Source organism: Danaus plexippus (genome assembly GCF_018135715.1).
Source record: "Danaus plexippus chromosome 13 unlocalized genomic scaffold, MEX_DaPlex mxdp_15, whole genome shotgun sequence".
NCBI classification, from domain to species: domain Eukaryota; kingdom Metazoa; phylum Arthropoda; class Insecta; order Lepidoptera; family Nymphalidae; genus Danaus; species Danaus plexippus.
Window position 1 is genome coordinate 6320785 of NW_026869849.1, and position 23296 is coordinate 6344080.

At 32.3% G+C, this 23296-nt stretch overlaps 1 protein-coding gene across 1 annotated transcript in view; it reads left to right on the plus strand.

Moving 5' to 3' along the window:
* The first annotated feature begins 248 nt into the window (after positions 1-248).
* Positions 249-23296, plus strand: part of LOC116770167 (BMP and activin membrane-bound inhibitor homolog) — a 35980-nt gene continuing 12932 nt past the window's right edge. Inside the window, exon 1 of the mRNA XM_061527742.1 lies at positions 249-616. Coding sequence (XP_061383726.1) covers positions 514-616 — 103 coding nt within the window. The 5' untranslated portion in view covers positions 249-513. The remainder of the gene's footprint in view (positions 617-23296) is intronic.

Below are 23296 nucleotides of genomic sequence, written 5' to 3' on the forward strand. Positions count from 1 at the left end.
AAGACAAAATTTTTAAATAGTATTCTACTTATTTTCAGACTTTGGCTTTCAACAAACAGCTATTTTAATTTGTTTAATTAATTTGTTTATCGATACAATTAGCTATTTATTTGTTTACTCAGCACTATCTGAGCGTGCAATAATTCTCCTACTCGCTCACGCTTTTTCTTTCTCACACACACACACATACGCATGACGCACGCCGCATGGCTATGGCGCACGCCGGCCAATAGCAATAGGCAATTAGTTTGGTTGTGACAACGCAACGGAGAGGTAGTCTCTGTGATTTTAGTTTCTACCCCGTGTTTACATTAATAAATTAAAATATAAAAGTTAATAGTTATAAATTTATCTGTGACATTTTAAAATAATAATGAAACTGTGATAAAATCATATAATATTTAAGTGTTAACCGATGATAGGACTAATGTAGAAGCTTTGTGATTTATTTAGAGAGTAATGGTGACAGTAATGCTTTTTTGTTAATGGCAATAGATTTTAATTGACAAACCAATGGCGGTGGTTAATTTTAGCGTGTGTTTGGTACTCATTCTGTACCAACTCTCGTTTGCTCTGAGTGACGAGTCGTCGGAATCAGCAGATCTAGGATTAAATGGTAAGGTGTAGTAAAATTAAGAAATGACATCTCTTAAATGTTTAGTTCTAAAGATTTGATATTACATATTCATATCGGGATTCTGATACAACACTAACTTTATTTTTCAAGAAATTTCCTTAACGTACAACAAATATTATACTTGACAAATAGCTTTTGTATTAATATGTTACTATGAAATCGTAATGCAATTATTTTATTATTTTTTAACTCATATTTGAATAATATATCGAACCTTGGGCCCGAATGTTCTAAAAAAAATGTTTACAGCAACATTATACATTATATTTCATAAATCTAACGTATGAATAATAAAAAAAATATTTAAATCACCATAACTGTGATAACATAAGTGATTCCGTATAACGAGATTGTTTTAATCAATCCTACACGATAAGACGTTTGAAGATTTTGCCGAAATGTAAATTACAGAGGTTAAAGTTTATCACAGTTTACTTCTGCCAGAACTAATATCAGCTAATGACTTCATCTTGTGTGGAGCTATTCATTCTGTATTTAAATGTTCAAATCAAGTTCACACTCATGGTTCTACTCGACAGGGAATTTTAGACGCTCCTTAAGATAAATTCTTACGTTGAAAGCGGTTTCGAACAATGAATATTTCTATTTTATATTGTAATAGTTTAAAATAATTTCATATTATTATGAGTATCAAATAATTAATTGTATTTCGTTAGAATCCTTTATTATATTCTACAAGTGAGTTAATGATATATTTGCTGTTTTACGCCTTTTCAATATTGCCTTGCTGTAGCGAAAGCTTTTAAATTGAATCACTTTATGATTTGTCTCAAGCTAAGTTATTTTATTACATATTTATTTTTATTCTCCCGTGATAGGTATGTACTATATTTATTGTTGATTCTGAAATTTTCTACGGCCATAATTTCTAATCCGTAGCTTTGTATGTATAGTTCTGTGAATATTTTCGCGCTGTAATATATCTGTCTGGATTGCCCAGTATATAGATCAATATTATGACGTCATCGATAGCGTATCAAAGCGATCTGATAGCGGGCAGACGTGGCGCCTCGGTTACAATCTATACAACACCTTGCCGCATTCCCTGGTTAGGATGTGGTCGTTATCACAATGCAATAAAGGCGGAAATCCCGATTATATATCTACTATGAAATTGGTATGCAATTCTATTATCGGATGAAAGTTATTTACATACTTAATGCCGATTTTGGAGTATTTTACGGAAGTTCACAAATTCGTAAAGTAACTAACGTGGTGGAAATAATTAAAAGCTTTTGATATACACATTTACTATTTAAGTCGAGATTAAAAGCAAGCTTTATTATTCTTTTAAAAAAACAATCAAGTTAATGGATTTATGTAAATAGATAATATGAAATCAACTAAATACTGGTAGTTAAAATCATAAAAAAAAACTTCTGAAGCATTTATGCATACATTTAAATACAGAGATTTGTAATATTTAAAAACAAATCTTTCGTCATTCAAATAAGGTTTTAATTTCAATGTTTTTTTTCTATTATCAAACATATGGTCACCAACGGGCGCCAGTGACGTATTGGACCGTCCCTTGAATTCCCCATTTCTGTCGAATAATAAAGTAACAGTAACAAAATGTAACGGTTTTTATGTTAAAAATCAATTTATTTAACAAGATTGAATATAATTATAATGAGAATTCATAAAGCCATCACTTATAGTTAAATCGGATGATAATTTTGATTTAAATCAAACAAAAATTATAGTAATAAATCACTATGCCAAAGATATGTTCAAATTGAGTTGCTTATTAACTTTTAAGAGGGTAATAAGAGTCGTATATTTTGCACATTATTCAAGTATTTAAATTACTACAATATTTCGTAATTTCTATAATATATGAATACTTGAATAATAATAAATTTAAAGGCCTATAAAACAGGCATGTCGTAAATTTTGATTCTAGTTACGGAGTTGGTAATGAAGGCGACAGTTTTCCCATATTACAACTGTATTTATGACGTAGACTTTAAGACTACAAAGCATAAGAGTATCTTCTTTCACAGAACAATAGAATTCTCGATGATGAACTAAAAGACAGGAAGATAGTTTGTATTGGAAACAGATGGAATGGAATTGAAATATTACTAAGTTTCTCGCGTGCACTCATTTAAATTGAACTAAATTTTTTTCGAATTCCTAAATGGTATACTTTAAAAAAACAAAAAAAAAAATCTTTTCATTTCATCCGCCCGTTTTCGTTTGCCATAAAGGAACTGAAACATCGGGTTTATGTAAATGTAAAATAACAAAATTACCTGTACATAAAACTTAGTTTCATTAATAAAATGTTAATTAATACTCAGGAATCCGAATTGGTATTTGCTATTGGCTGAGCTTATCAGTGCCGTTTGCTATGGAACCTGTCAATCAGGTCGGGTTTTTTATATTTCGTATAATTACCAGCATGTGCTATCTGACAACTTATTGTATGTTAGGACGAGACTTGTTCTTGCGATGTTCATACATTTATACAATAACACTGTTTTCATAGTGATCATAGAAAAAAATACGTATTTTTAGTGTAATTATATCCTACAACTAATTATATCCAGGTGCCGCTTCGTAATGGTTTTTAAAATTTTATAACGAAAAACGGATTATAAATAATATAAGTGTAAAGTTTTACATTGTTTGTAACACACAAACAAACATAACACGAGCACTACTGTATCAGTATACAAGTCTTACAGGAATAAAACAATAATTTAAAAGCGCCCTTCATAACATCAAAATATTTTGGCAAACACTTCAATGCACTTACACCTTTATTTAAACTCGTTAAAATGCTTCCGAGAGCAGTACGATACTTGAAAGGTGACAGTGAGCTTTCCTTGCATAGCTCGTTTTGATGAAGTGTCGCTATTCAATAATTTACGACATCTTTATTTAAACATGGTTAAAATGAATAAAAGACGTATATATATCTGTTAAGTTACCATTCCAGCATGAAGTATATACTATATTTGAAACGTCTGTCAGAATTTATACAAATTGTATTAGTAATTGATCCGACGATTCAACGAACTGTAAATCTAATCATGATCGCATGATAAGAGCTGGAATCAATGGTTAGATATGAGAAAATGGCAGTGCTTTCACGCATACATTATTTATAATCGGTAATAGGCATGCATACCATTTATGGCATTCCATACTGAGTACTGGTTCAAAATATAAAGTACACAAGTGATCCCTTTTGTGTGAAATTAGCATTTTTTCGTAGCGGAAAACATTAAGTTACTAATTTGGTCGATCTAATAGCGACCAACAATGCGACACGCGTGTCACAGCACCGAAACAAAATTTCGGGGACCGCAGTAGCATTATGAGGGGGATTATTTAACAGTTGTCTGGCGCCAAACTATTAGACGCGGCGCCGAATATCCTACGGCAAAAAAATTTACCGAATCTGACCCGTAATAGAAAACTTTAAAGGTCAATTCGGCTTAGCGTCACAAACGGGGGTATTTACTATTTAAGGGATAGTCGTTAGGCGTCGTGATGTCGATGATATTTGTACGGTGAGTACTTTTACATGTGCGGGTCTTGTGTGAAATGTCTGCTTGTAATGAGTGTTTCACGAACCTGACCGAGTCGGCGAGTTCTGAGCAAGGAACCTTGGTTAGGGCTATTCACTGCTAATAACAAATAATAATACTAATGTTTTGCATCAGTAATTTCAATTGTACCTAATTTATAATCGGTTTATTTAAATTTTAAAAATTATAGTAAAACATTGAAATTAATTCTTTTGCGTACTGTGTATTCTGTGATTAAAAATGTAAGAATTCCGTTTCTGAATATCAGCGGTTGAACTTACTCGTGCGTCATACACAACAAAGAGATTCCTCGTTACTATCTTGGTCGAATATTTTCCTTGAAATATTTCAGTAGAAAATTTATCATGTAATATTCTCGGAAGTGCTGAAACTAAAACGATGCTATAATGAGAACAAAGAATACAACGACTAAATCAGGAGATATGTTATGGCTCGACGATATCGTAATAAATGCAATCAAAAATGCATTAAGACATTAAACTAACAGCGGTGTCAGTGTAGCGTTGCAGACGCCTGTTCACCTAGTTTCCGGTTGTAGACGGAAGCGAGGCGCCATCGGCGCATGCTTGGTGATCTGCGGTCTGCTGGCATTCACGCTCCAGCCGGGAAACAGGCCGGACGTAACGCGTCGCTGACCAAGCAATTAAGAACCCACGCAAAATAATTACTAACGCCATTGGAAAACGCAGCAATTATTACGCTGTTTACTACGAAATTAACATTAAAGATAATAAGTATGCAACAACGATAGTGTATTTCTTTTTTATTTCTAATTGCACGCAAACAAATGGCCTGCAGTGAGAGTAACTCGGCTTACTTTATATTACTGGGTTACAGAAGATCACGAATGACGGCGTCTAAGCTGTTCCTAAGTAATGGCGTTGTTTATGATGGTCCTAACAGTTCCAAAGGCTATGTACACATATTTCTACACTATGTATTGCAAATGTTGTATTAAAGCTCGTCACGTGTAGAATGCACTTAATGTGCGATATGTATGCGTACAGCGAGTTCTCGAAGGTGACTTGTCAGCTGTCGATATCAAGGCGCTATGTCCACATTATAACGTGCCGTCTATAAATCAGGAATAATATTTCGTATTTACAAAGCCCACGAAGTACAATCAATATGTTATATATTAATTTTACTAGAATGCCGCGGCCGGTCCGCTGGGAACGTACTAAGTATGAATTCACATCTATAAATGAAAAAAAACTAAAGTATGAATGAAAATATATAACGACTCATTGCGTTGGCGATGCTAATAATGGTTGGAACATACATATTTATTCTCATAGACGAGAACTGTGCACCATTAGATATATGGTGATATAAAAACGGTTCTGTATGAAACAAAAACATAAATGATCAACCGAGGAACGTGATCTCAACACATAAATAATGTATTGTTTAATATTGATTACTAAGTAGCCATTTCCTGCCGAGTAAAAAGTAATTGCTTACTGTGTTGCAGCATTATCACGAGTTCGCATCAGACTAGATACGGACAGTACACAGTTTTTTCATCAATAAATCTTTGCATAGAATGGGTATCGATGTAAGTACGTGACTGAAAAACTTAGAATTCTGTTTAGTGTACCTACTACGTAAAGTTGTGGTTGGAGTAACGGCAATACAAGTTTTCTTTGTCCACCTCAATACTTACACTTTCGTCGTTTTTATTCGTAACCATTGTATCAATGACGATTTACAAATGTAAAGCGTTTAAACTATTCGTATAGTCGACGATAAACAGTTGTACTAATGTATGTGGTCAATAGTTAGCACGCTGATTTTTTTAATTCTTATAATGTCTCGTAATGCTTAAACTGTGAGTAGTTGACATTTAAAAGATTTAACTTATAGAAGCGGTAAATAATACAGAATTTACAAAGTACATATATCTTATAAAATTTTCGGTAACATTATTGAACTATATACCAAAACGTTGAGTTTGGTAGTTTTACTTTTTTGTAACACAAACGAATGCGTGCCGCGTGGCAACAAACAAAAATATCGTATATAACACTGCCAACTGGCATTGACCCGATTTACACTATCGTCCATAAAAAAGTATTTATCACATACAATTTTCTGCAACCGTTCAAATTCAATGCTAAAATTCCTATTATTAAATTGATATTTACATTATTAATAATAATTTATCTTGCATGCTTTCGATTGATGAAAATTCCTTGCAAAGGTTTTAAATGCCAAAATTTACAGCGGACGAAGTCACGTGTAGGGACTAGTATGTTCAGCAATCGAAGAGGATTTATTGAGGACGACGCGGTGGTCTTCTGTTTTAGAAGCATCATACATCTATCATCCATGTACACGACTGTGACACTTGTTGAATACAGAATGAATACTTTGGCCAGCGTAAGGTCTTGTTGTTTAAGGTGTCGCTGACATTAACATATATACAGCCACTGTCACCTTAAACAGACCACATTTGAATAAGGTTGTGTGAAAATATTACAGAATAATAATTATACTATGTTCTTCTCTATTATAAATTTCTTTTTTCCTCAATAGTTATAAAAAATGTCTTATCCAAAACTAAAACGACGGAGCCTCTTATGAGTTATGGATATTTTCTTAAAGTTATCACAATGCAATGAACATACTTTTTATTAGATCTTACTAAACATTGGCGACAAATTTTTTTGCAAAATTTGTTAGGAAATGAATAAAACTGTCTTGTTTAGATATTTTTTCAAAAATATTCGACTACCGTCATAGTTCAGTCAATTCGATAATACTTTTAACTTAATCGTCTCACTCGCTAGTTAGTGATCTGAGTTTTTTAATATATAAATACCATATTATGTAACGAAATAGTGTCAAGTAGATTTTAATTTTCAACTCAAAGGCCGTTCATTTAACAATGTTGACCTCAGCCGACAGTCAGGGCCGCGTTAACACGTACAACTTGCTTCCAGTACTGGGTGGTCTTTTTTTGATTATTTACCAGTTCCTTTGTTAACGAATAAAAATAAACTTTTTATTGTATTCGTCATTACTCAGAAAAAACGAACAATTTCTTAATATTACTAACGATTCATTTACGCTAATTTGTTTTTTAATGTAATTTTTTATGAAGAATTTAAATATTATTTAATTCTAATGAGGTCGTGTAAAAGTATTTTGTAATAACAAATCTAGTACATGAAGATTTAGAAAACCATTTTCTTTAAATCAATTCTTTCATTTTTTCGAAACTTGTTACATATCAGAATAACTTCACCAGTATGCCACACTTCAATACAATATGTTTGATTGAAAACTAGTCTCTACATGTACTGTCTATTAAGGTCAATTTCGTATATTAAAATTTCAAATTATCCGAACGAATATTCAGTGTAACATACTGTGATTTTGTATGATTGCGAGCGAGTCTTTAAAAACTGATTGGCCGGTGGTCCGGTCGTTATTCACCTCGACAATAATTAGTTTTGTTAATTGAAACAACTGCATATGTAACCTATATATCATGTTCATAGGAAATATTAATTGCATGTTTCGCATTAAGTCCGTTACACACATTTTCAATTAATGCACTTTATTATAGTATAAAAAAAACTATGGAGCCATCAAACATTAATTGGCACAAGTAATTTTAGTACGAATCCGTTGATGATACGCATTATGTTACGTGTATTTCATTAAAATGTATTTTCACACTTACGTTATTAGTTTCGTTTCGATAGTGCGACGAAATACGTCAACGCCATACCGCTACGTCAGTAGTAATGTAGATATGTTTTAATTACACTGAAACCACACACTTCCATATTAAGAAAACAACACAAGTAACCAAACATTCAATGCACTTTATTTGGTAGCTTGATTTTACAAATAAACTTCGACGCCTAGTGGAAATCGCCATATCCGATAATTATAATTAATAGTAATGTACAGCTGTATGTATACTTGAAAGCCTTCGATCTGACCTATCGAGAGAAAATACCTTTAGGATGTCTAAAACGCCGTATAAGGTTCGTTACGATTCAGGCGTTATTTAATGTTAATGTACCGCCCTTTAATTGATTATTTTTTTATAAAATTTCTCATCGAATATTTTTCATATGATATTATAAATAAAATCTAAATTCACATTCAATCTAAATAATATAAACAAATTAATTTTGATATAATTTATTTCAGTGTGGGTAGTTCGAAGGCGAAGCGCCGGCGTACCGATCTATACCAATTATTATACATTGATTGTCCGCTCTTACTGTGTCAATATTCCAGTTTAAATTATATTCAATATCTATGAGATCAGTCCGTTCACGACCAAGTATAATAATATCTCCTTAAATCTCATACAAGCTTAATTCTAACCTTCCATTTAGTTCTTCAAGTCTTATATTTAACTATAGTCTAAATTATAGTGTGCTAGACTAAATTATATCGAAAAATCTTTATATTTAATATGATCTGTTAGCAAAACTCTAAATTCAATACAATAGTGAATAGATAATGAAGTAACAATAAGTGTCCACGCAGCTTACATCGAGCTCTACGAGATAAATCCCGCTCGTTGACGTCGCTGTCAGAGATTATATTCCAGTACGAACGGTTACTTTCAAATACTATTATATAACACTCGCATACAAAGAAACTATTGAATTAAGTTTTAAACTATGCTTTAAGTTACAAAGATTACTAAATTTTAAAATTGGCTGATAAAACTACCTTTCAATCAACCAAGAAAATTGAACCTGGCTAATGAAAAATTTTATATTCGTACTATGTTCTAAGGAAGTGTTTTTTTATAATTACAGTAATATTTTTAAAGTACTATATTGCATATATAGGTACATTATTTTATTCTTGTTTGTGAAAACGCGCTGTCACACAAAGGCTTGGAAGTCAGCTGTAATTAAAGTCTTAGCAATTCATTACCAACAATAGCAGATAAGTTTAAACGGACTGACGCTCATGCGCCGGCGCCTCCACTGTAATTAATGTTTTATTCATATATATAATCACTTTCGCAGGTTTTTCCTTAACTCAATTAACATAACAGCCGTCCAAACGAATCTCTATTTAAATGGGTGCTATTAAAGCTCAATATTCATCGTAGAAATGTATAAAGTCGACTCTGTTATTAATATCCAGTATGCAAATATTCCGGGTACAAAGCAGTACATTTGTTTGCAATTAAATATTTACCGAACTTTCTCAAGGCGGCTTTGATTTTAACGTCGTTTAATTGAGGCATTCACAACCTTTACATTACCGATAGAGCGTTATGAGTAACTGGCTTTCAGATATGATCTGTGTCTCAGTTTTATCTGACAAAGATTTACATGATTATTCCTGTTACCAGTTAAAATTACATTTCTAATGATTTATAATACAATAAGGTATATTTTTTCCTTAATACATTGTATATAATTCCATCCAGACTTCTCTTTAATATATTTTTATTGATAAGAATATAATAATATTAATAGTTCAGTAATAAATTAAATGAACAAGACACAGGCAGTCGTTTGCCGTATCAGCAGCGAGCGTATGGTCATTACATCTATAAGACCACAGTTAGTTGCAATAAATTATACAGATTCGTAATTTAAAATTAACATTTATTATACGAACGAATCTAAGCTAACAAACATAATAATTATCTGAATATTACGAAGCCTGAAGTTAACGTCTGTCCGGTGTAAGTAAATTTAGAAAACAATCAAGCCTAACGTAAACCTCTGTTACTTATTACTGGGTAATAAATTCCCGGTTAGGGGTCAAAAGCCAGCTGACGTTTCATCTGATTGCACCTCGGGCTCAACAATACCGAGTGGTTTACTATGGGCTATAATTACTGTATTACCGGTTAGAGGCAGGCTTAAAACATATCTTAGAAATTGTAATCTCCGCTTTATCTGCGATTTGTTTTGTACATTCGCTGCTCATACAATATCTATGTATAAACCTTGAGATTTGAAAAGAATTGCAAACTTCACGGGCAATTGTTGAACGAATTAATAATTTATAAAGTAATCGGAGGAAACATTTTGAAACACAGCCAAAAACATCAAATGAGTTCCAAAACGGGAACGCCGTGACTGTTTAGAGCGGTACAAAAATTCAGAATCAAAAAGAATAACGGATGTATCGAGAGAGAATCATTGTACACGTTAAGGATGTGATTCAGACTGAGCGTACTTGGAACTGACTCAGAACGTTACATGACTTTTATAGCTAACATTCGCTCCACTTCATCTGCAGCAGAATTTTAATGCACGAATCTGTTGGAACATGTTATCTCTGACACAGCGGATGTCCAGCTATCGATCCCTGTACTCCAATTTCGATATATACATTGTAAAACAATTACAAATTCATAACGTGTCTGACATAGTTTGATTCAAAAAGCGGCAACAACAACAAAGAGATTATTCATCTTTATTTACCATGGACGTTACTCAGAAATTTCAGGCAATCTTTTAATTGCATGCCACAGCCAATAAAGCGTCGTACGATCGCAGCTAATGCATTCAGCGATAAACAATCACACAACAGAGAAACTCAATTAAGAAAAGGTTCCCGTTATCAGTGGTCGTAGTTGAATGACGAAAAGGACAAAAACATACGAGAAGACAATCTCGCCTTATATTCTTATCGTACCCAGTCATTTGTCGGCGACATTCTGGGAATGGCGTCGGCGGATGGCCTAATTGACTTAGTCGCCCACATTATATCATATCATTAATGACGGATGCCTCTAGGAGCCCCCCATTGTTCTCGGAGCGTCTACGGTTCTCTACCTGTAATACAGACGAAACCAGTTTTTTTTTTAATGCATTTCGCAGATAACAATTTACCTGGGACGTGAATTGCTTGGTATCTACTTGAAATATTGTCTCAAGTTTCGACATGTTAATGCGAACGCTATTAGTCCTTAAATGTTGGATAGGATTATGCGAGTTGAATTCGAGGAGATAACAATGTTAAGCGTTTCAGTTGTGGATGATAATTATTTTTGTTGAATACTTAGACGTGTATAAAAACCAACAAACGATCTCACGTACTCAATTTACGTGAATGTTTTGGTTTGCTCATAAAACTTAGCCGGTGATACATCGACCGTCTGTCAGCGACAGTTTTAATGCCACTCCATCATGCACTGTCGTTTGACATTCTCAAACACTCATTAGACATTCCTAATGGATTCGAGAGCTTGTCTCCGTGTACACTGAGAATTGTTTAAATATTGAATATCCATCATGTTTACCAACACTGGTCGAACTAATACTTTAATCCCTCGAAAACATAAATCACGTCGATAAGGGCTTCGGCTTTTAGCGTCGTCATTAAAATTTTCAGCGATAACTTATATTTTATATTATCTGGAATACATTAACCGCGGTTCATCGCACACGATTTATCTCTAAGGGCAGAGTTTTCTGTTCTATCTTATTTATATGGACTGTAATTACATTTTTCACTTAGACGTTTCCGTTAACGAATGAATATCCGGCGGTCCTCGAAACGTTTATAAAACCGACAGTCGGAGCGGTTACGCTAAAAGCTGAGTAAAAATAGGGTCCCGGCAGAGGCGATTTTCTCTTATGTTGATAAGATTCGTTTTTGTAGCACCGGTGTACAGATAGCGGCTTCACCCGAGACACGAGCGGGTACCTTGGGATTAGGGGCGTGGGTTTTATTTAGATAAGTCCTCTCGTTCGAACCCGTCGGATGTTCTCTCCGTATCTTATTTGCTCTTTCTTTGTTGTGTTTGGAAGTTGGGAGCAATGCGTACAGATTATTTAGGTTACATAAAGCTTTATAGTCTAAATAACGTCGGATTTCATAATTCTGACTCCGTCGGCTGGCCAACATCTGTTATCGTATTGGAATTTATGTTTTTCGTCTTTCAAGCGTGCACCTGCTGCGGCTGTTGTATAAACTATGGAATACGCAGCTTTACAGCTTTACGAAGATTCTCTCACACCGTCGATATATAAGTAATATATTTGTTTTGTTGCTGGGTGTGGGCGTTTTAACGTGTCCGTTTGACCATGTTTGTATATTATTTATTCGTCGGCGAGCTCCTTGTACGAGTTCAAGTGGTTTGTCCACATTAGTGTATTGTTTATGAATCTTTGTTCTCACACATTAAAATAACATTATATTACAATACAGTTCCTGGACGCTAGCATCTAGTTGTATTCAAATTATACATATTCTAGTGCCGGTATTGTCGAGATATTTATCACTTCGCTAGTTTCCTTTAGAATGTCAATAGTAATAGGGTGATTTTGTATCTTAGTGTTTCGCACATAATGTTACTTGAGTTTTCGTAAAAGACATGACGACTATATAAATTCGTTCGTCCTTATTCCATCAAGTTAAAGTTTATTATTGTTTGTTTATAATTTTCAAGTATCGTAAATGACTCGATGCGGTCGCATGAGCACATTCAGACTGTAGGATGTCTGATGAAACGGTGTAAATGCCATTGGTCTTATTTTGAAATAGCCTTTATATTAACTGCATTAAGGTTTATTTTTGTGTGTGAACGTTGAAAGGTTTCTAGTGTGCAGCCGTAGCTTATCCTTCGGCCGCTGGCGCCGGCGCCGTACTAAGAGCGCTATTTTTTCCCTCGCGGCAAACCGTGCTTGCTGCTTATATTATTTATACATAAAATTCGTTATTTTTTTTATGTACACGATTTCGCGTCTATTTTGAAATTATTGTTGCATAAAGGGGGATATTTCATATTGTATTCAGTCCATCTCACATTTTACTGCACTCGATTTGTATTAGTGCATTAAATTTATTATATATTAAATACGGGCTTTAAAAAAATGCCTCACACTAAAATAGTAGGTTATATGAAGAGATTAGAGTAATATGTTTCATACTATTGCCTAAAACTCTCTTATACTATTAGTTTAAACACGTTGATGAGAAATACGTGCTTAAATAATTCAATAATATATATATTACAAAATATTTCAATAATAAATACTATTAACAATAAATTTGAGTTACGATAGTGAATAGAGACGTGAATACAATCAACATTTAAGAATATAACCATTATGTTCCTTGTAGAATATAATGCAATTATTTTAATTCTTGTAAAATAACTCAAACAATGTTATATACATTATGATTTATGGGCATATTCTGATAGTTTACGAACAAGAATTCATCAATTTACAAAATTCTGTCTCATAACTTATCTTTCACACATACCATTATACATTCTGTTCTTCATATTTGTGTTGTTTGTAGAATTTCACGTGTTATTTGTATGGAATAAATCTTAAAGTTACGGTTATAATTACGATAATTAAGTCGTATAATAAATATGTACGTATTGAATTATCTTAAACAGAACAGTTAATAATGTCTGCGTTTTAAAACTGAAGAATATAGTTACATTCTTTTTTATTTGATATTTATTGAGTTATAATAATTTCTGTAAATAAACGCGTGTTAAAATTTTGAATACGTTTATTATAAATAGACTGCAAATATTCTTTCAACCGATTCCTTATAAAGTCCCAAGGATTAGTAACTGCTTGGTGCATCAAAAGTATTATATATAAGTTATATATTTAACTATCAGCAAACTATGATTATTAAGAAAATATTTTTTAAGGTTACATATATCTTAAATGTCAGATATCAATGGGAAAGTTTATAAACAATAGGTCTTTGAATTACTCTCTCGTCTACGTGACACTTAAATCAGTAGTTTCTAAACTTTCGTGGACGTAGTAAGAATTGTATTCAATACAAAAAGCAATACTTTTTTTATCTACAAATATAATCTATTGTATATAAGAAAAGGCATTTTTATTATCTGTATTCAGTTGAAATGATATTAAAAGTTCAGTATCGCCAGTAGCAACGCCTTTGTTAATTCACATTTTTAAGCCGAACGTTAAATAATAACAGGAATAATATACCAAAACGGGTATTTATCAATTCTGTTATTTTTAAACACGCCTGGGATGGCGTATCGAAATAGATTGTAGAAAGTTACTGGGGTAGCTGTCACTACCATTACAACATGACCCCCGGCTATAGATATTAAATAAATATTTATTAACAGTCTTAATGTGGAGTGGATCTTGGTCACTGGTCGTAAAACTCATAGTCGTAGACATATGGCAATGACTAAAAAACGTATGTAGTGTCCGCATAAAATGAATATGATAGTATAATATTTTATATTTAAAACGTTATTCCCAATGGTTATTACGACTCTTTTATATATAATATTGTTATTAATATTCATATAAATATAATTGTGAAATGTTGCTTCTGTCTGTACTCACCTTATTTATAGTTCATGCCACAGGATGGCTTGTAAATCGAAACATTGTTTACTGTTTTGAATAAACGAACACAAATAAACAAGTCCTCGCTGACTAATTCATATATTATAATGTCTTTGATTCTCAATTCACTTTACTTATAAGTTTTTTTTATTTCTATGATATTAAGTTAGGAAAGTTTTCTCGTGTCTAGCATGTATATAGGCGATAATTATTGCCATGACTGTAGCATACATAACACATATATAAATACTTGATATAAATTTTTTAATACTGCTAAATAATAATAACATTTAATTATCTTATTTCAAATACTTTTTATTTAATATATTATCCTTATGAAAAACATGAATCGTAGAATACAATGCACGAATACAATCTAATGTTAGAACAATACGCAAATTTTGATAAAAATCTGCTATTAGCATAACAATTATAGCGTTTAAAAGAGACATTGTTTGCGGCGCCAGCGAGCTCGGCGCCGGCCGCATCCGCTAGTGACGTGACACATTATCGATATTTTGATTGCTGTCCAAATTTCAGGATATCCGATTATCATATGCAACGATTATTTTTAACTGGTTCCTTGATCGTACTTTAAGATTAAATGCGTTTTGGCGGATAAAAGTATATTATAACTCAAGTGGTCTATCTGATTTGTGATGGCTACAAAGGTCTATGAGCATCTGCAATTTAAGGAGTGTTGCGAATGCGCTGCTCAGCGTTTTTATGCAGAAGTCTGGGCACTCGACTTAAAAGGTCCCATATTATAGCCCTCAGGGAAAATCTCATGAGATATTCACATCCTACACGTGTTTGGATGAGGAACTATAATACTATACAATTTTAAATTTTCTCACACATTTTGCAACATAAAAAATGCAAGAATAGTTAATAAAACATCAACTTGTAAATTAAATAGAATAACCTCGTGAAGAAGCCAAACCGTGTAGCATAAATGGGATTTAGAAATTGCTATAGATAATACTATAGGCGCCTCTTTGAATTTAAACGTAGGTGAGGATTATCCACTTACATAGACTGTGCTGTCGACCCCAATCCCCACACTGACGTCTTATATTTATCTTTTAATTGTTCTCTAAAAGACAGACATTACATGTGGATGATCAAATATTTCATCAATATTTTCAACTATCAAAAATACCCAAACTTTTGTTCTGAACCCTTACAATCTTTTAGTATTTGCATCATTTGAATCAACCTAATTCTATTCTTAATATATAATTGAGTCGTTTTTCATACATCAGCCTGCAGGCGCAATAAATCATATGTTTTATTTAACGGCTCGTGTTACCTAAGTGTAATTATCCACAATATTGGCGCCACGTCCCTTGGCTGTCTGCCACTGGAACGTGTCAACCTGATGCGTTTTAAATGTTCGAATCGACATTTTGATTGCAATAAACACTTTTTTGTAAATCTTTCCTCTTTTAAAAGTAATACCTCGGTTTAATATAATTTTAAAGTTATATTATTCTCAATAATATAAGACTGCAATAGTTTTTGTAGGGATGATTTTTTTTTTTGGTTCTGATTGAATGTTCAGCTATATTATATATTGAATGTAAGGTCAATGTTTGGCAAAATACATTTTTAATTTATTTTCATATACACATGCTGCTTCAGTACTTAAGTGAATAAACTAACTGATACACACTGCACCGCAAAATAAAAATCAGTTATAAATAAAATTAAATAAAAATATATATATAATGTATCAAAGAGTCGTTATAATTCCATACCATCCGATTGTTCGATGATGCACTTGGCTGTATGCCACCGGTGACCTCATTCCTCTCCGTTTTCGGCGCCACAATCGCGATCGACACATCGATGACATGCCAAAACAGTATCGCACATGAATGTTTTATTGAGCGTCGTGATTCTATCGATATTGTTTACATCACTATATTTTATCTATAATACATATATCTCGGATAGGTTTAAATGACTCACTAGTGCATATTGTTTGTTATAATTTGTGTAGTGTTAGGTATTAAACGTGAGTTTAAAGGCCAGTTGTCAGACTAATAAATCTGCCTGACTGTTTGTCAGTTGACTGTGTCTAATGTGTTTTGATCGCACTATTTGTGTGCTAGAAAATAAAAATATATTGTCATCTACACTTTGTATGTTTATAAAGACAAAGAGCTTCATAAGATGTTACTTATTCTTTGTATCATATTTAATTGATACGTTATATTGATTTTTTATGTCAACAATTGTAAAAAGCATTCTATTATAAAGTTATTAAATTCTTGTTTGCATTGTACGGTAAAAATCTTTATTTATAGCCATTCCTTTTATGAATTATTCAACATATAATTGAATCTAAGAGATCATTTTAATCATAATACCTTCCATATCCTACAATACAAACATTTTTCACCTCCCACATACTATATTATTTTATTTCGTATATTAATTTTATAAATTCGTTTGATAGATTAATACAACCATTGACTTATGATTTATAACAAGCATCGAAATAGACTGTGACAAATAAATTTACACTCTATGTGCATACAATTAGGCTATGAAATAAATTTTAATGTATTTGGGAAATTGTCGTGAAACTGCTCAATAGTTAAACCACTTGTATTACGCAGTCCGTAAATAACGCAATGAACAAACACATTCACTGTGATATTGGCAAAGGCTGTCAGTGAAAAATGTACGTTCTGTTCGTTACACACTAATACAAAAACTTATTCGTGTAATGAGAATTTGTATTTTGTGATCACTATCAAATATTATAGTAATAATAAAGACTAATGTCTTTTAACGATTTCAAAATTATCGATACGACTATTTTGTTTTATATCCTATAGTCGTGTACAGAACATTAATGAGTTGAATTTAAATATAGAACAAATGTAGGCGATATATATATATTTATATATATATGTTAATAGTTCATCTTTACTTATCTATAATTCCATTTCAAAGAAGCCGAAGAGAATCCTTTTCCGTCATTATTATAATAGTTTAAGACCGTGCCTGTATAATTTGAATCCAATTCCTACCAATCGGTACCGCATCAGGTAGATGTTCCAATTATCAAATTATTTTGGTTCCAAGTCATTGTTGCTTGTGGTTCTCTTGGTTTCCCTGTTTTTTTTGTTGATGTTACTTTTTTACCGCTTGTTATCAAAATGTTTTCGGTCACGTTTGTCTCGCGTTGTATATTAGATAGATTAAAGTTATAATTGTTTTTATTTTTACAACTCCATCTTCTGTATATACCTACTGCAATAGCTTAGACATAAATTCATTGAATTATTTATCAATACAACATAATGGTTTAAGCCAACTTTAATTGGCTCGTTAGCTTAATAGAAATCTTATTGGCGAACGCTGACTTTCCAATTAACTTTAGAAAACCGTACGCGTTGAAACATTGCAAAAATGCACACCGTTTAATGTCAATTAGCGAATGCTGATACGGATCTGAATATAAATCATTACATGGGAATATCAACCGAATATATAAAATATAAGGTTCAAACTGAAATAGCAGAAACATCTCAGTGGAAAGAGCAATGTCGATCTCATATAAACAAATAAAAAACACGAAGGAAAAACTTGGTGGAATTACGTTAAAATATTTTAATTTACTAACAACAGCAACAATTAAAACTTATATATAAATATATTAACAAAAATAAGTGCGTACACGAATCTTATATGGTTTTAACAATGTAAATAATATAATTTTTTACGGGCATTCCAGTCATAGTTAAAAGTATTCTAAGTGGGCGGCTACCCCGTAATCAGCACGGAGCGCCCGACTTGATTACAGACGGATACTTCGTTAGGCCATCATCATATACTATTAATGGCCATCAAACGATTTTATGTCATTTCGACATTCGAGTTTCATACTTAATTGTCTGTGAACAGAATTATTAAGTCCCAAGTAAGTTACATATTAAAATATTAATAAAGTAACTTAACTTTTGTCCGGATTATGCGTGCGGCGTCAGTATCATTAAATAACTATTATAATACCACTAAATGCCACGTACATTAATGCCGTAATGCCATCGAGTCTTGCAGCTGTTTTACTCCACCTGTCCATACATCTTTTTCTAATATACATAAATTAAATAGCATTTTAAACGTTCAAAACAAAGCAATGAACGTACTTCATATTTAGTAATATGAAATTATTCACGTTTGTTATTCCATGAGAGATTTTAAATACCTTTAAGATGAATGCCTCCAAATAACGGGATATCGGAACGGAATGGTGCTAACGATCTGCCTGGTTAGCGACTGCACCTGCCTGTTGGATAATTTGTACAAATTCAAAGGCTCTGTTACCTATTTAGTCCCTTACAACGGATGGGTAAACTTGGGTAAATTCCGACTTGGGTAAAATATAGAGCCTTCGGGTTATATTTTTATATAAAGTGAAAATGTATACTCTGAAATAACATCCCTATATAGCCGTAAAATTAATTATAATGTTGTATTTCTTCGATGGATATATTGATAAAATATCGTTTAATTTAAATACAATGCAACCTCAATTAAAATGAGCCGACAAATAATTTTACTACATTAAAACTTTAAAAAAATAATGATAATATGAATATAACTTAAGTTTTCTTTGTTGATTATTGGTTATTATAAGAAGTAATGTTTCTACCGAGCAATAACTATTTATACATATATCATTTTAAATCGAAACGTATTCAATAATTCATCCAAAAGAATCCGTTCTGAAGCTGGTCTGATTGGAAATGTCATCGGTTGAAAAACTAATGCCAGTTATAACCGGGAAGAAATATGATACGACCTGTTTGAGATCGTATCTCCTAGGACACAGCATCCGGAGCTAACAACTACTGAATAACATATATATGTGTTATTGTTACTGAAAGATTTGTGCAAAGCATATTTTGCTTTGATCCTAACAATAATATAGTAAGCATGTCAGAATGATCCATAAATTGTTTTGTTAGGTAGTTTACGTCCGCATAACCCTTAAAATGTAAAAGTTCCTAAATAAAAAATATTTTTCACATAAAAAGTATATAAATACTATATTATTTATTCTCATACAATGAACCAAAGACTATATTTATATTTCTTTTAAACAATCAATTCTATAAACAAACATGTTTAATATTCCTGTTGATAAAACGATACAATAAAAGTATAATTTTATACATTTCAAAGGGCTGCGGGTTCTATAATGAGATAAGAGTCCATTACACCACTATGAAGATGCTGATAAGTTTTATGACTGCCATATATACTTTTTATTTCTTCGTCGAAATAATATATTTACATATGTACTACAGATACATCGGAATAAGCGGAATGATTTGTGGGCATATATTTTTTTCAGAAACTCTTTTGTCACTACTAGAGTTGTTGGGTTCAATACAAAACATCGCGGTTTAAACAGGTTGTTGGGACTCCATCATATTAAAGGGCACTTCAAAAAATTCAAATAAACAACTCTTCATTATATAAAATAAATAAAACTTCTGTCGGCAAGTTCTCGACGTGCTCGATAATTGCGTGTTCGAGTGGAGTCAGGTAATTGTAGAAGATTGAAACCAATTTGTGGCGAACAAATATTGTTGTATGGTAAAAATTTTAAGTAGAATTGTAAGATTACTTTTTTTTAAACATTAACTTCCTGTGTGGCGTCCCGCCTCTTAGGACTGACGGCCGAAACTTTGAGTAAACAAATTCTACTTACCATATTCCATGCTCAATATGCTCACATTTCAACCTTATAATTTGTGCATTACATACTAAATTTTTGTATTATGTAGTTCTGTTAATTATTCCTATGTTAAAATTGGTTGAATTTCATTGTTCAAGTTATGGACATCAAATTTATTAAAAACATCCTCGGTACCACGATCCCCCGCTGTTTTGGCCCACACAGACTACGATACTTGGTATTTCTCTAGCTCAAACAATTTGTGGTCCAATTTATAGTATGACGCGTTTTGTATACTAAATTTGTATTTTAATATTTATCAGATTTGTAAAATTAACTTCACTTGAACCCATAGGTGTATATTCTAAGTCAGATAAGATTTTTACGCTGTTAATTAAAAACACTGTCTCTTGCAATTGATAAATATGTATAATCAGGTTGTGTTTGCGTGTTGTATAGAAGATTTTTTTATGTATTGCGTCTTACAAACGTTCGGTTATATCTAAACAACTAACTTATCTATATACCATTAAAACTTCGGAGGTAAGGGATATATCGTGACATATTTTAATTAAGTCACACACACACGTATACATACAAAATCTCAGCTTTCCAAAAACATAATTAGACAGTAGATTATTCAGTACAAATCAGTTATTATAATGAACATTTTACTAAACACACAAATATCGGACTTATAAATGTTTTTGTTTTAGAAACATCATTATCAATTGTACTGACTTAATATATCGTTAGGCGATACTATTTCGTTCTCACAACATTTTTATCAACGGTCATATGTCAGTGACCTTACGAAAAATAATGAGAAAATGTTCCATTAAGTAAACCTCTGCCGCCTTCTAATACGGTCCAAATTAGGATAAAAGTTTTGTTCGGCTACTTTACTGTGTTAACGTTCGATACATAAATCGTACGTGAAATTATAATAAATGTATTAATTTGGTTAATGGACTGTGTATTCAGAATTAATGACTCTAAGTCAAATCTTTCGGTTAGCACGGATCGTAATTTGTTATGTATTAGGATCATTAAATAAGAAATACGAGCTTTAAGCTAAATTAAACCTGTCCAGTTAATTCTAAGAGTATTTAGGTAGAACCATCATATCTTGACAATCCTAAGTAATGTACAATATTGTTTGAGATAGCAAATTGACAATCGTATCTGATGAAAACGACTGACAGATTATTTATCAATAAAAATACAACGTTATATTATATTACTCTGTTCAGAACATTATTTAGTCACAAGGCATGTGGTTCTATTTGATAATTTAAAAGGAATTTGCTTCAGTAAAATTAATTATCCATTCATACGCACTATTTGCATATTGATTGCGTTTGAAAGCGCCCGCGCATCGAGATCAGAAAGGTTTCCTTGTAAGTTGATAGGGCTGCCTTAGGAAATACTTGCTAAGATACGAAATTAACTTTGTGGTATTCTCACTTATTTATCCTTAATAAAAAAATTCCATCCTACTCGCTTGTGATGTTATTAATCTCAGTAGTTATTTTATGTTCCCATATAATAAGTAGTAATTAGACGATTACTAAACACTTAAGCGTCATTTTATCTTTCAAGAGCACAATATTTTCCCGTCTCTGTGAGAACCCTGTATGATAAGATTTTCATCATTGAACATTCCTTTGAATGCGCCGCTTGCTTGGTGTTTACGAATGTTCCAGACGTTTGTTTCTCGCTTTAACGTCGCTTAGACGTTTAAAAGGTACAACTAATGTGTAGTGGCGTGCTAAATCTTTAGAACTGTTGTGTAGTGTCACATTGGTATTGGAGGAGCTATGCGAATATTTATTTATTCATAGCAAATGTATTCATTCTATAAATAAAAAACCGGATAAACTATAGAACAATAACTATTTATTACAATAGTTAAAAAGAGAAAAAAACAAGATTATCCTTTAAAATATACTAAAATTCTAATAAATTAGTTTTTTTTATATATATAACTCATTAGAAGCACGTCTATATACAGCGATGAGACGTTCACATTCCTTAACTTTTTCTATCGTACAGGGGAAGGAATTTCTCCTAGTCTATATGACAAAAGGTTTTAAAAATAAATGTTAGTAATTAAGTCATCACAATAACCGAGTTATGTTCTTAATACAGAACGTGGGTACGAGGGCCGCATTGTTGTCACTAATGTTACATCGCGTGATTGTGTTATTACATGTTATTTTTAGAGCTAGCTGTAACAGAGCCATGACATACGTGTCACTTTACTGTTAACTATTGTTGATTACTTGAGCTATGAGTAAATGTAGCTCTAAGTAGAGTTTTAATTCTCAGTAATGGCTCATTATGAGTACGAATGATATATTTTGTTGAACGTGACAAACTATAATTATAGAAAATTATATGCATTAACTGTTGTTTTAAATATTCTTCATGTAATTTCCTATAACGGCGGTAATTTGTTAGTCTGTGTTTCGTACTATTGTCTTCTATTGCCTCTGAAATTAATCTCTACAACAGTTATGTATCACGTTACAATAAAAATAACTACCGTATAGCGAAGACGTTGCAGGCGAGTGAATTCCACGGTCACATTCCAATCGACTTCTTACCAGCCATCCATCCAATGCATCTTAGAGATCATCATGCATTCCACACTACTTTTAAATAAACGGAACTACATATCCTGTATAAAGGTGAATATAAACCATATTCACTGTAGTACTGCATCGGGGTGGTGACATTCTGAGCAGTACTGTCATAATACGTGGACTAAATCGGTAAAAAAAAGCTAGTGAAATAAATCACAATGAGACCGCGCGAGGCGAGCGACTCTGTGTCCGACTCAATGTTTTTTTCACGATCTAATTAAACTGATTGAAAGTCAAGCTCCGGATAAGAGCGGAATGCGGTCGATGTCGAAATATCGACTTAGCTTTTTGTGCTACTTTATATTTTATATGTATGATTTTAAATTACTCAGTGTCAATGAACTCTAGGGCTGGCTTTTCAACGGCAATTTATGCTCTATAAAAATGAAACGTTACCACCACCTGCCAGT